This window comes from Entelurus aequoreus, linkage group LG20, assembly GCF_033978785.1.
Source record: "Entelurus aequoreus isolate RoL-2023_Sb linkage group LG20, RoL_Eaeq_v1.1, whole genome shotgun sequence".
Classification (NCBI taxonomy): domain Eukaryota; kingdom Metazoa; phylum Chordata; class Actinopteri; order Syngnathiformes; family Syngnathidae; genus Entelurus; species Entelurus aequoreus.
Window position 1 is genome coordinate 44,422,627 of NC_084750.1, and position 15,867 is coordinate 44,438,493.

Here is a 15,867-nt window from a genome sequence, read left to right on the forward strand (position 1 = left end):
AATAAAACATGTTTTAGGTCACTTTTGTCATAACAAACTCATTAAAGATTTCCAATAAGAATACATGACACTATGTGGTTTGTTGTCTATTGATTTTTGGACCTTAATAACACTTTTTAAAAACGTAAGGTAAGGAATTTTGACCAATGGCGTACAACAAATAAACAGCAAAAACAAGATGTCAAAAAGTAAGTTTAAATTCAATTATATCAAGTTTAATAAAACCAAATAAAACATGTTTTAGGTTAATGTTGTCATAACAAACTGGAAGCCCTCATTAAATATTGTCAATAAGAATATATGTGGTTTATTACCTATTGATTTTTGGATCTTAATAACACTTTTTATAATGTAAGGTAAGGAATTTTGACCAATTGTGTGCAAAAAATAAACAGCAAAAACAAGATGCCAAAAAGCAAGTTTATATTCAATTATATCAAGTGTAATAATTCAAAACAAAACATGTTTTAGGTTAATTTTGTCACCATAACAAACTGGAAGCCCTCATTAAAGATTTTCAATAAGAATACATGACACTATGTGGTTTATTATCTATTGATTTTTGGACCTTAATAACACTTTTTATAATGTAAGGTAAGGAATTTTGACTGATGGTGTACACAAAAAGACAACAAAACAGCAAAAACAGGATGACATAATTGTTGATATTTAAATATATAAAGTTTAATAAATAAAAATAAAACATGTTTTAGGTCAATTTTGTCATCATAACAAACTGGAAGTCCTCATTAAAGATTTCCAATAAGGGTTTGTTGTCTATTGATTTTTGGACCTTAATAACACTTTTTATAATGTAAGGTAAGGAATTTTGACCAATGGTGCACACAAAAAGACAACAAAACAGCAAAAACAGGATGACATAAATGTTGATATTTAAATATATAAAGTTTAATAAATAAAAATAAAACATGTTTTAGGTCACTTTTGTCACCATAACAAACCGGAAGCCCTCATTAAAGATTTCCAATAAGAATATATGACACTACGTGGTTTATTATCTATTGATTTTCGGATCTTAATAACACTTTTTATAATGTGAGGTAAGGAACAAATAAACAGCAAAAACAAGATGCCAAAAAGTAAGTTTAAATTCAATTATATCAAGTTTAATAAATAAAAATAAAACATGTTTTAGGTCAATTTTGTCATCATAACAAACTGGAAGTCCTCATTAAAGATTTCCAATAAGGGTTTGTTGCCTATTGATTTTTGGATCTTAATAACACTTTTTATAATGTAAGGTAAGGAATGTTGACCAATGGTGTACACAAAAACAGTTTGACAAAAATATGTTGATATCTAAATATATCAAGTTTAATAAATACAAATAAAACATGTTTTTCGGTCACTTTTGTCATTATAACAAACTGGAAGTCCTCATTAAAGATTTCCAATAAGAATTGGTGATACTATGTGGTTTGTTGTCTATTGATTTTGGATCTTAATAACACTTAAATAATGTAAGGTAAGGAATTTTGACCAATGGGGTACAACAAATAAACAGCAAAAACAAGATGCCAAAAAGTAAGTTCATATTAAATTATATCAAGTGTAATAATTCTAAATAAAACATGTTTTAGGTTAATTTTGTCATCATAACAAACTGGAAGCCCTCATTAAAGATTTCCAATAAGAATATATGACACTATGTGGTTTGTTACCTAGTGATTTTTGGACCTTAATAACACTTTTTATAATGTAAGGTAAGGATTTTTGACCAATGGTGTGCACAAAATAAACAGCAAAAACAAGAATCCAAAAATTAAGTTTAAATTCAATTATATCAAGTGTAATAATTCAAATTAAAACATGTTTTCGGTCACTTTTGTCACCATAACAAACTGGAAGTCCTCATTAAAGATTTCCAATAACATTTGAGTTGCGTAGGACTTTAATATGACGTATAACTCAATGTAACTTACTGTAAAGTGATTTTGGACTTTGTTCCTCGTGCATTAACAAAACTGAAGGTTTAGTGTGTTTTATAGGATTGGACCTTTCACCTGACAAGGTGGAGGTAAGCCATGACGGAAAGGGAGGTCTTACACAGTTTGTCGTAGAAGGTGAGCCCCTCGAACATGCGCTGGTACACCAGGGCTTGCTCGGCGGCGCCATCTGGGAGCAGCTTGCTCCCCTGACGCTTGAACTGACTCTGGGTAAACAAAGTGCAGCTTTCAACACGCTCACGCCTCATCACACGCTCTTTTTCTTTACCTCCAGGTAGAAGCAGGCTGCGTAGGATTCATTCAGGATGTTGTCGCCATGTTTGAAAGTAGGAAGCTGTAACAAAAAAGGGTGATATTATTAGAGGTTTTTGATATTATTATTATTATTATTATCATTATTGTAATGTAAAAAGTGTTCATTCCACATAAAACCGTGTTGAGTAACTCCTGCTTAATGAGGAGGTTAATAATTGTACTAATGCAATTTTATTTCTAAATTTGATCACATTTATTTAAATAAAGTCAAATAAAGTTATTATTTGAACACATAACATGCATAATTTAAGAATGGTCATAATAGTATTCAAACAAATCATATGTATGATGGAAAATAATACAATAATGTGTGTATTTAATCAAATAAAGCAAAGAAATGAGGGCCATTTTGCTAATTTCTACCTTCAAAACCAGTAAAATATTGACTTTTTTTTTTCCCAAAGAACTAGAAAATTCAATTTTGTCAGACATTTCTTGTGACTGCTGAAGAGCCAAAGCCGAACTGAAATGCTAACAGTTAGCAAGCTGGCCAGATGGCATTAAAAGTAACAAAAAATATTAGCAAAATGAGCTAAAAAAGGCTAGCGTGCTAACATTACTATGATGTCATGCCAACAGTAGCAAGCGTACAGTTAACAGTAGTAACAAAACTATACAACACTTAGGTGCATTTCTGCTAAATTGGCTAAAACAATCTAGCATGCTGTTGGTAGCATTTTAAAATGCTAACTGTAACGTGTGCCAAGTAACAAAATACAACACTCTGAAGTGTGTACATGAAAAATGTTTACAATGCAACAATACATAAATGTAATGATAACTAGAGATACAAAAGAAAGCAGAAAAATGAAGGGGAAGAAAGAGAAGCAACCTATATTAACCTTGTAGATTGTTATAGTAACAATAGGTTAAGCTTTGTCAGTGTGCCATGTGTTACCCAGTTTACCCTAGGGCAACAACGTTAATTTATGTTTGATGAAGCGTGATTATATGCATGAGTGTATGTATATGTACTTTTTTATGTACAGTATGTGTATATGTACAGTATGTTTGTACAGTGACTGTATATGTACAGTATGTGTATATGTATGTTTGTACAGTGAATGTATATGTACAGTATGTGTATATGTATGTTTGTACAGTGAATGTATATGTACATGTATGTGTATATGTATGTTTGTACAGTGAATGTATATGTACAGTATGTGTATATATCTGTTTGTACAGTGAATGTATATGTACAGTATGTGTATATCTTTCAGAGAAGCTAGGTCGGCGACCTGCTCTGTTGCTTTACAGTCTGCCAGGCGGAAAAACAATGTCAACATTATGAATGGATGCTAATAATGTATTCATAAAATGTAACATTTAACAAACGGAAATAATCTAAATAATATTGAAAGAATGGGTATTAAACAGGTTAATTGTTCATTCCTCAAAGTAATAAAACTGTTAGTATACTACTGTAACCATGACCGCTATTAATGACACACAGGCAATGAGTTTATCATTAATAAACTAGCATGATAGAAATTGTAACTATTAATTAAATATATTATGTAATAAATATTGTTATATAATTATATTATGTGAATTTTTATTATTGGCACATTCCTGATACGACATCATATCAGATACAAAAGGTCTCGAGATTAAATTTAGTATATTTATTTAAAAAAATAGGAACTTAGAAATGATTATTTATATTATGTTGCAAGCTAAACATTTTTTTTTTTTTTTTTTACATAAAAGTCGATTTCTTAAAGTCAAACCCAAATTCTCCACTCTGGTTTAATAATTTCAAGTTATTAATAACATCTTGGAAGATGACAAGCCCGTAATTTTTTTATTCTTATTGGACAAATTAAGTTGTTTTAGATAAGCCCATTTTTAAAAATATATATTATTTTAATTGTATGTTATTACTTTTAGTTATTTTTATCCATTTGTGTTAGTTTACATAAAAATAATGATGGCTCCCCCTTGTGAATGTTTGAAATATTGTAATGTTTTGGAAATGCCTTATTTTTTGTGTGTGCATATTTTCAATCTGTTGTCTGTATGTTCAATTAAAAATATATATACAATCGGCCTCCATTTATGCTACGTTCACGTTCACTCGGATCTTTCCATGTCCAAAACTCTAATCAAAACATCAAATATCAATTTTTCTCCCCAAAGAGCGCTAAGATGTACATATATAATTGTATTATTCTTATCAAACACAACACGTGTGAGTATCTTGACAGAACCACAACGGATATATTTATTTTAATTATTGTTTTGAGAAGCGGTTTTTTGAAAAGGGCCTATGCGCATGCTCACTTAACTTAATATATTCAAAAGTTCAAAGAATGTATAAAACGAGCTTACTAACAAACTAAACATGAGCCGAATGACAGCGATTTATCTGATTATTCCCCCAGTGTTGAAATCATTTTTAGCAACGAATTATTTATTGGCGAAAAAAACAAAAACTGAAAGTTTTGAATGCACTCTGGTCGTGACGTCACAGAGAAGAGTGTTACCGCTCGCATGGCAACCTGTGTAGTCTTTAGTTGGTGTTTATTAAAGGAACTCATTCGACAAAAGTGCCGTCTTTTTTATTTATTTATTTTTTTACCTGTCCTCTGGGGTTTTGGGCTAAAACGCCGGGTGACTTGTGCTCGTTTTTGTCGAAGGAAAGCAGCGTATTCTTGAAGCCTTGCAGGTTCTTCTCCTCCAGGGCGATCATGACTCTCCAGCACGGCGCAGACCCGGAGCCCCAATACAGATGCATATCTTCGGCCATGGCGTAGAGAAGGTCCGCAGCCTGGACGGGAAGTGGACACTTTGGACACGTAGCTAGCCGTCACGTCCTCAAATTAGCATTGATAAGATTATATTCTTCTTCAATGTGTAATTATCAGCCTGCGTATCAAGCTGCTCGGTGAGATTCTGCCCCCTAGCGGACAACAATGTTACTGACAGACTATTTTTCAATCAACTGCTTTTGAATAAAACACAGATTCAACGTTTTTTTGAATAGAAAATGCTAATTATTCATCAAAACTAGAAGAATTTGTTTGAATGCTCCAATGCTGAAGTTGAAGTGAAATGCTGACAGAATGTAGTATGGTATATGGGTTAATACGACCCATCAGGAGCAAGGGTGAAGTGTCTTGCTCGAAGACCCGACGGACGTGACTCGGTTTGTAGAAGCTGGAGATCGAACCAGGAACCCTCAGGTTGCTGGCAACGGCCACTCTTCCAACCGCGCAACGCCGTCCCCTGGAGTGGTTAATTTAAAAAAAATGTTTTGGTAACTCCTACTAGCCACATGCGGACACGTTGGTTACTGGATGCTGAAATGCTAATGGAATGCAGGGCGAATGCAGAAATGGTTGAAATGTTGAAGTCGTTTAAACGCTGAAATGGGTTTGATTGTCGGAATGGTTTGAATGTTGAAGAGTTGGAATTTCCAGGAAAACGGGAATTTGGTTTGGAACTTGGGAAAGTGTTAGTTTGAATGTCCAGGATGAACAACATAAATACAGTCTATTATACAGCATTATTCACATGTGAATAATATAAATACAGTCTATTATACAGCATTATTCACATGTGAATAACATAAATACAGTCTATTATACAGAATTATTCACATGTGAATAACATAAATACAGTCTATTATACAGAATTATTCACATGTGAATAATATAAATACAGTCTATTATACAGCATTATTCACATGTGAATAATATAAAAACAGTCTATTATACAGCATTATTCACATGTGAATAATATAAATACAGTCTATTATACAGCATTATTCACATGTGAATAACATAAATACAGTCTATTATACAGCATTATTCACATGTGAATAATATAAATACAGTCTATTATACAGCATTATTCACATGTGAATAATATAAATACAGTCAATTATACAGCATTATTCACATGTGAATAACATAAATACAGTCTATTATACAGAATTATTCACATGTGAATAACATAAATACAGTCTATTATACAGCATTATTCACATGTGAATAATATAAATACAGTCTATTATACAGCATTATTCACATGTGAATAATATAAATACAGTCTATTATACAGCATTATTCACATGTGAATAATGCTGTATAATGTGAATAATATAAATACAGTGACTGTATTTATTAGGGATGTCCGATAATGGCTTTTTGCCGATATCCGATATGCCGATATTGTCAAACACTTTAATTACCGATACCGATATCAACCGATACCGATATCAACCGATATATACAGTCGTGGAATTAACACATTATTATGCCTAATTTGGACAACCAGGTATGGTGAAGATAAGGTACTTTTTAAAAAAATGAATCAAATAAAATAAGATAAATAAATTAAAAACATTTTCTTGAATAGAAAAGAAAGTAAAACAATATAAAAACAGTTACATAGAAACTAGTAATTAATGAAAATTTGTAAAATTAACTGTTAAAGGTTAGTATTATTAGTGGACCAGCAGCACGCACAATCATGTGTGCTTACGGACTGTATCCCTTGCAGACTGTATTGATATATATTGATATATAATGTAGGAACCAGAATATTAATAACAGAAAGAAACAACCCTTTTGTGTGAATGAGTGTGAATGGGGGAGGGAGGTTTTTTGGGTTGGTGCACTAATTGTAAGTGTATCTTGTGTTTTTTATGTGGATTTAATAAAACAAAAAAAATAAAAAAATAAAAACCGATACTGATAATAAGAAAACCGATACCGATAATTTCCGATAGTACATTTTAACGCATTTATCGGCCGATAATATCGGCAGACCGATATTATCGGACATCTCTAGTATTTATATTATTCACATGTGAATAATGCCGTATAATAGACTGTATTTATATTATTCACATGTGAATAATTCCGTATAATAGACTGTATTTATATTATTCACATGTGAATAATGCTGTATAATAGACTGTATTTAAATTATTCACATGCGAATAATGCTATATAAGAGACTGTATTTATATTATTCACATGTGAATAATGCTGTATAATAGACTGTATTTATATTATTCACATGTGAATAATGCTGTATAATAGACTGTATTTATGTTATTCACATGTGAATAATGCTGTATAATAGACTGTATTTATATTATTCACATGTGAATAATACTGTATAATAGACTGTATTTGTTATTCACATGTGAATAATTCTGTATAATAGACTGTATTTATATTATTCACATGTGAATAATGCTGTATAATAGACTGTATTTATATTATTCACATGTGAATAATGCTGTATAATAGACTGTATTTAAATTATTCACATGCGAATAATGCTATATAAGAGACTGTATTTATATTATTCACATGTGAATAATGCCGTATAATAGACTGTATTTATATTATTCACATGCAAATAATGCTGTATAATAGACTGTATTTATATTATTCACATGTGAATAATGCTGTATAATAGACTGTAATTATATTATTCACATGTGAATAATGCTGTATAATAGACTGTATTTATATTATTCACATGTGAACAATGATGTATAAAAGACTATGTATGTTATTCACATGTGAATAATGCTGTATAATAGACTGTATTTATATTCTTCACATGTGAATAATGCTGTATAATAGACTGTATTTATAATATTCACATGTGAATAATGCTGTATAATACTGTATTTATATTATTCACATGTGAATAATGCTGTATAATAGACTGTATTTATAATATTCACATGTGAATAATGCTGTATAATAGACTGTATTTATATTATTCAGATGTGAATAATGCTGTATAACAGACTGTATTTATATTATTCACATGTGAATAATGCCGTATAATGTGAATAATATAAATACAGTGACTGTATCTATATTATTCACATGTGAATAATGCCGTATAATAGACTGTTTATATTATTCACATGTGAATAATGCTGTATAGGTTGTATTTTTATTATTCACATGTGAACAATGATGTATAAAAGACTATTTATGTTATTCACATGTGAATAATGCTGTATAATAGACTGTATTTATATTATTCACATGTAAAAAAATACCCAAGTGTTTATTGTGAGCGAACTGTGGTGCTGAATTTCCCCCAGGGATCAGTAAAGTACTTTCTATTCTATTCTATCTATTTGACACTGAGGTGTGTACCTACAAAATTAGCAAACAAAAAAAAAAGCTTGCATGCTAATATTAGAATGCTACTTTGGACACCCCTGAATGAAACATAATACAGTAGCGTACAATGAATGAATTGGTAGAATACAGCAATTCTTTCCCCACACAGTGTTTATTTGTGTTTTTGTAGAATGTGTACAAACAGCATTTCAAGTGAAACAGTTGGACTCCGCCGTCAACTCGCAACATGAGCTTGCTGGCGGACCTTCACGTCCTCCGGAAGGTCCTAAAAAGCGCCTCAGGGGCCAAGTAGCCCCAAGTAACAGCCCCAAATCTCGGTCACATTTGACAGAATAGCCTCTTTCCACATTTCTACAAAACCGTACAGGAAACATGCACAATACGAACACACACCCAGAAAGTAAAGTGTCTCTCATGTCAAATACTTTAATACATGTACAAAAATGATTTAGTTTGTCTTTTTTACACTTTACAGTTAAAAACCTCCTTTTTTGCTGCACAACTAGTAAGGTGCAAAACACGACTGATTACCAAGCTTTTCAAGTAAATACTGAGCCAAAAGAAAAAGTCCAATTGGGGAAGCCGGTGCAGCAATTGTCCCTTTTGGCGAGAAAGGCACAAATCCAATCGAAGTCCTTTCCTATCCTTCAGACATGTCTATTTACACGGGAGATGGTGATGTTTCATTTCTTAAGGTACTTTGGAAGTGAGCATGAATTCATCTTTGGGCGGAGAGTTCACAGCTTGAGTAACGGTGACGTGACAGCGACACGAAAATAGAGCTCTATAAATAAAAGTTCCAATTGATCATCCTTCGTCTTTGTGCATTAGTTGAAACACTGACATCATCACTCAGACACATCCGGCAAAGGTTAGCAGCTGACAGAAAAGCCGTGTAGCTTCTTCTTGGTGCAAGGAAAATAACATAAAAAATAGCAAAAGGCAGCCGGCGAGGGGAGGAGCCAGCAGAGGGGGGCGTGGTTACAGCTGCGGCTCGCCGGTGTCGGCTAAGCCTAACGCCAAGGCCTCCTCTGGGGTCAAACCGTTCTTTAGGGTCCGCCTCACTGTAAGGAGAGAAGACATTCATACGCAGGCTTCACTACACATCTTAAAACAAAGGTCAGTTCGACCTTTCTTAATGTTACGACTTTTTGAATAGTCTTATGTTGTTGTGCCTGCTTCTTACATGACTTCCGGTTGGCCCTGGATCTCCTCCTCTCTCGCGGCTGTGGTCGACTCCCCGGAGCCTGAGTGGCGGACCTCACGATGCGCTCCATTATCTCGTCGGCGGCGTCATCCCCGCATACCTGAGCCTCCTCCACCGCCGGGGTCCGCGTCCGCAAGCTGGCCCCTGCAAATGAAATAAAAAGTCACATGTTCAAAACTTTGTTTTTATTCAAAGTGAATTATTTCAATTAGAGCGAGTGAAAAATATCTAGTCAAGTTCAGCTTAATTGAATTGAATTAAATTAGAGTTGAATTAAGTTAAATTAAATTGATTTGAATTCAATTGTGTTACATTTTGTTCAAATAAAATATTTAAATTGTGTTAAACTTAAATTTAGTTAAATTAAATTGAGTTGAAATAAATTGTATTAAATTTTGTTCAAATAAAATATTTAAATTGTGTTAAATTAAATTGAGTTAAAATCAGTTCAATTAAATTTTGTTGAATTGCATTGAGTTAACTTAAATTGAGGCATATCGATTACAATTAAATTTAGTTGAATTTAGGAACATTTAATTGAGTTACATTAAATTTAGTTGAATTGAGTTAAATACAATTGAATTAAGTTGAGTTCAATTAATATTGTAAAATTAATTATAATTGATATAAATTGTGTAAAATTAATTTAAATACAATTTTGTTAGATTGAGTTAAATTAAAATTAATTCAGTTTTCTTCAGTTAAATTTGTTTAAATTTAGTTAATTTGAATTAAGTATATTGAGTTGAATTTAGTTAAATTAAATTGAATTAAGAAAAATTATGTTAAATTAATTGAGTCAAATTAAATAGAACTAAACCAGAGTTGAATTAAGTTAAATTAAATTGAGTTGAAATAAATTGTGTGATTTTTTGTTAAAATAAAATATTTAAATTGTGTTAAATTAAATTGAGTTAAATTCAGTTCAATTAAATTTAGTTGAGTTGCATTGAGTTAACTTAAATTGAGGCATATGGATTACAATTAAAATTAGTTTAATTTAGGAACATTTAATTTAGTTACAATGAGTTACATTAAATTTAGTTGAATTGAGTTAAATAACGTTGAATTAACTTGAGTTAAATTAACATAGTAAAATTAATAATAATTGATATAAATTGAGTAAAATGTATTTGAATTAAATTTAGTTACACCGATTTCAATTAAAGTTAAGATAAGTTAAATTAAATTGAGTTACATTGAGTTAAATCAAATTTTGTTAGATTGAGTTAAATTAAAATTAATTCATTTTTTTCAGTTAAATTTAGTTGAATTGAGTTAATTTAAATTAGGTATATTGACTGGAAATTAGTTAAATAAAATGGATTTAACTAAAATTATGTTAAATTAATTGAGTCAAATTAAATTGAATGAAATTATAGTTGAATTAAGTTAAAGTAAAATTATGTTAAATTAATTGAGTCAAATTAAATAGAATTAAACCAGAGTTGAATTAAGTTAAATTCTATTGAGTTTAAAAAAATTGTGTTATTTTTTTGTTAAAATAAAATATTTAAATTGTGTTAAATTAAATTGAGTTAAAATGATTAGGGTTAAATTGAGTTAAATTACATTTTATTACTGCCCCTGGAGTTAAATTTAACTAACGAAAATAAAATTGTGAGTTAATTAATTGAGTTGTATTAATTGAGTCAACTTAAATCAAGTGAAATTGAATTGAGTAAAATTCAATTGAGTTAAATTAAAATGAGTTCAGTAAAATTGAGTTAACTTAAATTGAGTTAAAATGAATTGGGTTGAATTGAGTTAAAATGAATAGGGTTAAATTGAGTTAAATTAAAATGAGTTCAGTAAAATTGAGTTAAATTAAATTGAGTTAAAATGAATTGGGTTGAATTGAGTTAAAATGAATAGGGTTAAATTGAGTTAAATTACATTTTGTTAAACGGAATTAAATTAAATTGAGTTAAATTTAATTCAGTAAATTTAAATGGAGTTAAATTGAACTAACGAAAATTAAATTGTGAGTTAAATAATTGAGTTGTATTAATTGAGTCAACTTAAATCAAGTGAAATTGAATTGAGTAAAATTCAATTGAGTTAAATGGAGTTAAATTAAATTGAGTTCAGTAAAGTGGAGTTAAATGAAATTGAGTTAAAACGAATTGGGTTAAATTGACTTAAATTAAATTCAGTTAAATGGAATTAAATGAAATTGAGTTCAATTTAATTCAGTAAATTTAAATGGAGTTAAATTGAACTAGCGAAAATTAAATTGTGAGTTAAATAATTGAGTTGTAATAATTGAGTCAACTTAAATCAAGTGAAATTGAATTGAATTAAGTAGGCATGAATGAACTTAAACTGGTCAACTTTCAATCAAGCTCACCTCCGCGTCCTGGTCGTGATCTAGTGCGCATACGTAGCCCGGGTACAACGCCGCTGCCCTCCTTGTCGCTGCCTGTGCTGCTAACGCTGGTCCTCAGCATCGCCTTCATGTGCTCGTGCTCCACGGCGTCCTCTGCGTGGTCCAGACCTTCAGGCCGCCCGCCCTCCTGGCTACCACTAGGGGCGCTGCTGGACCCGTGCCTCCCGCACTGCGCGCAAAGATAGAGGGCAAAAGTCAGCGTGCATTCCTTTCCATGGGCATGCATTTTGTTCCAGAATACATTCGATGCTGGGTTATTATGACTTCAAGCAAAAAGAGGAAGTGAAAGTGACAAATGTTGCACTCATGCAGGAGACGGGCACACACTATTTGGTACCTCGCTCTCCTCTTCTTCATCAGACTACAGGTGACAGGAAGAGGAAAGGCTCAGTGAACAGGAAGAGGGAAGTTGAAAAGGAGCGACGCTGCATTCGGAAGAAAAAGAAGCAAGGACTCACAGGAGCGTGGACGTCTATGATCATCTTCCCTCGCGTTTTGTTGCGCTCGCGGTGGTCGGCTCGCTTCTGTTTCTGCTGCAGCACGCGGTCTCGGGTGGTGCGGTACTCCAAGGCGAACTCGCTGAGGATCTTACTGAACTTGTGCACGCTGATCTCCCTCACGCTGTAGGCCGGGTGGCCCAGGAACAACAGGAATGAATGGAACCTGACAGGAACAGGAAGAATCATGAGCTACATTGTCCAACTCCTTATCTTTTTGTTCAGGCGCTAAGGCACAGGTGTCCAAAGTGCGGCCCGCGGCTCATTTTTTAACAAATTCTATAAACACTATTACAAAAAAAAAACATAAAAAAGTGGAATGAATAGGCATACAGGTGAAATGTAATGAGAACAAGTTGCAATGTTGACTGTGATAACATAAAGCTGCCATGCAGGCTGTTTTTTTCTTTAAACTGTCATTGACCAAAACAAAAAAAAAAGAATCAAAATCAGTGTTGTCTTGAATTGACTTATTGAAGGCACCAGTTACTTCATAATATACTAAGTACTAATTACTTAACATTCAAATTTTAAATATTTTTTGGGGAACATTTTTGTCATAAAAAACCATCACAAAATAATAAACTTATAATCGACAGATAGGAAGTTAATTTAAGCGTTAAAAGTAAAAAAATATAATGAATTACTTATTATTAACACTTTTATGAGTGAGGCCCTTTTGGATCCCTGATCATTTTAGCGGGATTATTATTTTTTCTTTAAACTGTCATTGACCAAAAAATAATAATAAATCAAAATCAGTGTTGTCTTGAATTGATTTATTGAAGGCACCAGTTACTTCATAATGTACTAATTACTAAACATTCAAATTTAAAATATTTTTTGGGGAAAATATTTTGTCATAAACAGTTTTCTTTGACAATAAAAGGCATAAAATAAACAAGAAAACCTGAAAAAAAGAATAAACTTATAATCGACAGATAGGAAGTTAATTTAAGCGTTAAAAGTAAAAAAAAAAAAGAATGATTTATTATCAACACTTATGAGTGGGCCCCTTTTGGATCCCTGATCATTTTAGCAGGATTATAATTTTTTCTTTAAACTGTCATTGACCAAAAAAAAAAAAAAGAATCAAAATCAGTGTTGTCTAGAATTGACTTATTAAAGGCACCAGTTACTTCATAATCTACTAATTACTAATTACTTAACATTCAAATTTAAAATATTTTTTGGGGTAAATTTTTGGTCATAAAAAACAGTTTTCTTTGACAAAAAAGGCATACAATAAACAAAAAAACCTTAACAAAATAATAAAGTTATAATCAACAGTTAGGAAGTTAATTTAAGCGTTAAAAGTAAAAATATAATGAATGACTTATTATTAACACTTTTAAGAGATTTGGGATTTTTTTGTTAAAAAAAAATCAATATTGTTATGACTTATTGACCTATTTAAGGCTCCAATTACTTCACATCAAATATTACATTTTGAATATTTTTTTGGGGAAAATGTTGCATATTTTGTGTACCAAAAAGGCCATAAAATATATATATATTTTAAAAAAGACCTCAAGGGGAGCTTTAACTGTTAAATAATTAATATACATACCCACACACACATATACTGTACATACACACGCATATACATATATATATATATATATATATATATATATATATATATATATATATATATATATATATATATATATACACTGTATATATATACACACACACACACACACATATATTCACACACATATATGCGGTACATATACATACATATACACGCACACATACATATACATACACCCACACACATATATACACACATGTGTGTATATATATATATATATATATACACTTATATACATATACACACACACATATATACACATACATATATATATACATATATATATATATACATACATACACACACATACAGTATATATACACTTACTTACACACACACACACACACACACACACACACACACACACACACACACACACATTTATATTTATATACCTATATATATATATATATATATATATATATATATATATATATATATATATATATATATATATATATGTATATATATATATATGCTGTATATAGAGTATTGGTTTTGGAAATAAAAAATATCAAAATGGCCCCAGCATGCCTTGATTCAGTGTTTGATTATTCAGTGTGCGGTAGAGATGCGCGGTTTGCGGACACAACCGCGGAGTCCGCGGATAATCCTCGGGTCGGGCGGATGCATGACGAAAAAAATGGATTTTAAATAGATTCGGGCGGGGGTGGCGGTTGAACCAATTCGGAAATATATATACATAGTTAAATGTTGTTACCCACATACGAAAAACGAGCAGCACTCTTTGAAACAGGCAATTGTTCATCAGGCACTGCTGCAGCTGTCACGCCAAATTTCTTCCCCCCTACAAAAACCTTCTCCCCCCCATTTACTTCCGGGGCTGCGTCCAATAGTCACAAAGTTGCCGGGGGTCCTTAACCGGCACGCGACTGTCCTGTTTCGCGCCTGTACAAAAAAAAACAATAATCGATTTCTTCAGATTCCAGCAGCTGTCAAAGACGAAGTATCCTTCCAGCGACGGGCAGTCAAAGCCGAAGTGCTATCGCTCGCTGTCAATGACGTAAGAGGAAACATGGACCATGGAAGTAAATGGGGGGGGGGGGGGGGGGGGGGGTTTGTAGGGGGAAGAAATTTGGCGTGACACAGCACACCACAACACAACAGAAGAAGAAGAAAAAAAGAAAAAAATGGCAACGCCGGCAGCAAATGTGGTACGTGACAAACTAAAAAGGGAATACTAAAGACCAGGGGAAAAAAATAACAATAATAGTCAACACTTTCTTAATGGAAATGACAATAATATTATAATAATGATAAATAATATTATCACGCATTAATAGCTCTAAGCCTCTAATGCGTGGCAAGAGATATTAATGCCACGCAAGAGATATTAATGCCTTGCATCGTCTATATTAGATATATAACAACGGGTGGGTGGCGGGCGGTTGTGGTTTTGATAAAATGTAGTTCGGGTGGATGGCGGGTGGATGACGACTTTTGTGATGCGGTTGCGGATGAAATAATTGCCTTCCGCGCATCTCTAGTGCGCGGCCCTCAGTGGTAAAAGTTTGGACACCCCCACTCTTAGCAAACCAAGTAGGAGCGCACCTGTTGATGATCCTGCGGTGGACGATCTTGAGGATGATGATTCGCTCGGCGCAGTCTTTGAGGAAGTCCGACATCTTCTGCTTGAGCTGAGGCTTCATCTCGTGCTTGCGATCACCTTCAGGTGGGTCCCAGGACGCCTTGCAGCGACGCTCCATCTGGCTCAGGTTCTCCTGCAGCTGGTCGAAATCCACCTGC

The 15,867-nt window shown here is 32.3% G+C and overlaps 2 protein-coding genes across 2 annotated transcripts in view; both read right to left on the reverse strand.

Moving 5' to 3' along the window:
* The window catches only part of LOC133636285 (glutathione S-transferase A-like), a 9,830-nt gene extending 4,664 nt beyond the window's left edge, over positions 1-5,166 (reverse strand). The window contains exons 1-3 of the mRNA XM_062030144.1: positions 4,867-5,166; positions 2,236-2,301; positions 2,068-2,173 (exon numbers count right to left, since the gene is read on the reverse strand). Coding sequence (XP_061886128.1) covers positions 2,068-2,173; positions 2,236-2,301; positions 4,867-5,034 — 340 coding nt within the window. The 5' untranslated portion in view covers positions 5,035-5,166. The remainder of the gene's footprint in view (positions 1-2,067; positions 2,174-2,235; positions 2,302-4,866) is intronic.
* Positions 5,167-8,551: 3,385 nt separating this feature from the next.
* The window catches only part of LOC133636286 (FH1/FH2 domain-containing protein 3-like), a 142,688-nt gene continuing 135,372 nt past the window's right edge, over positions 8,552-15,867 (reverse strand). The window contains 5 exon segments of the mRNA XM_062030145.1: positions 8,552-9,474; positions 9,597-9,761; positions 11,968-12,175; positions 12,465-12,669; positions 15,673-15,863. Of these exon segments, the coding sequence (XP_061886129.1) occupies positions 9,392-9,474; positions 9,597-9,761; positions 11,968-12,175; positions 12,465-12,669; positions 15,673-15,863 (852 nt within the window). The 3' untranslated portion in view covers positions 8,552-9,391.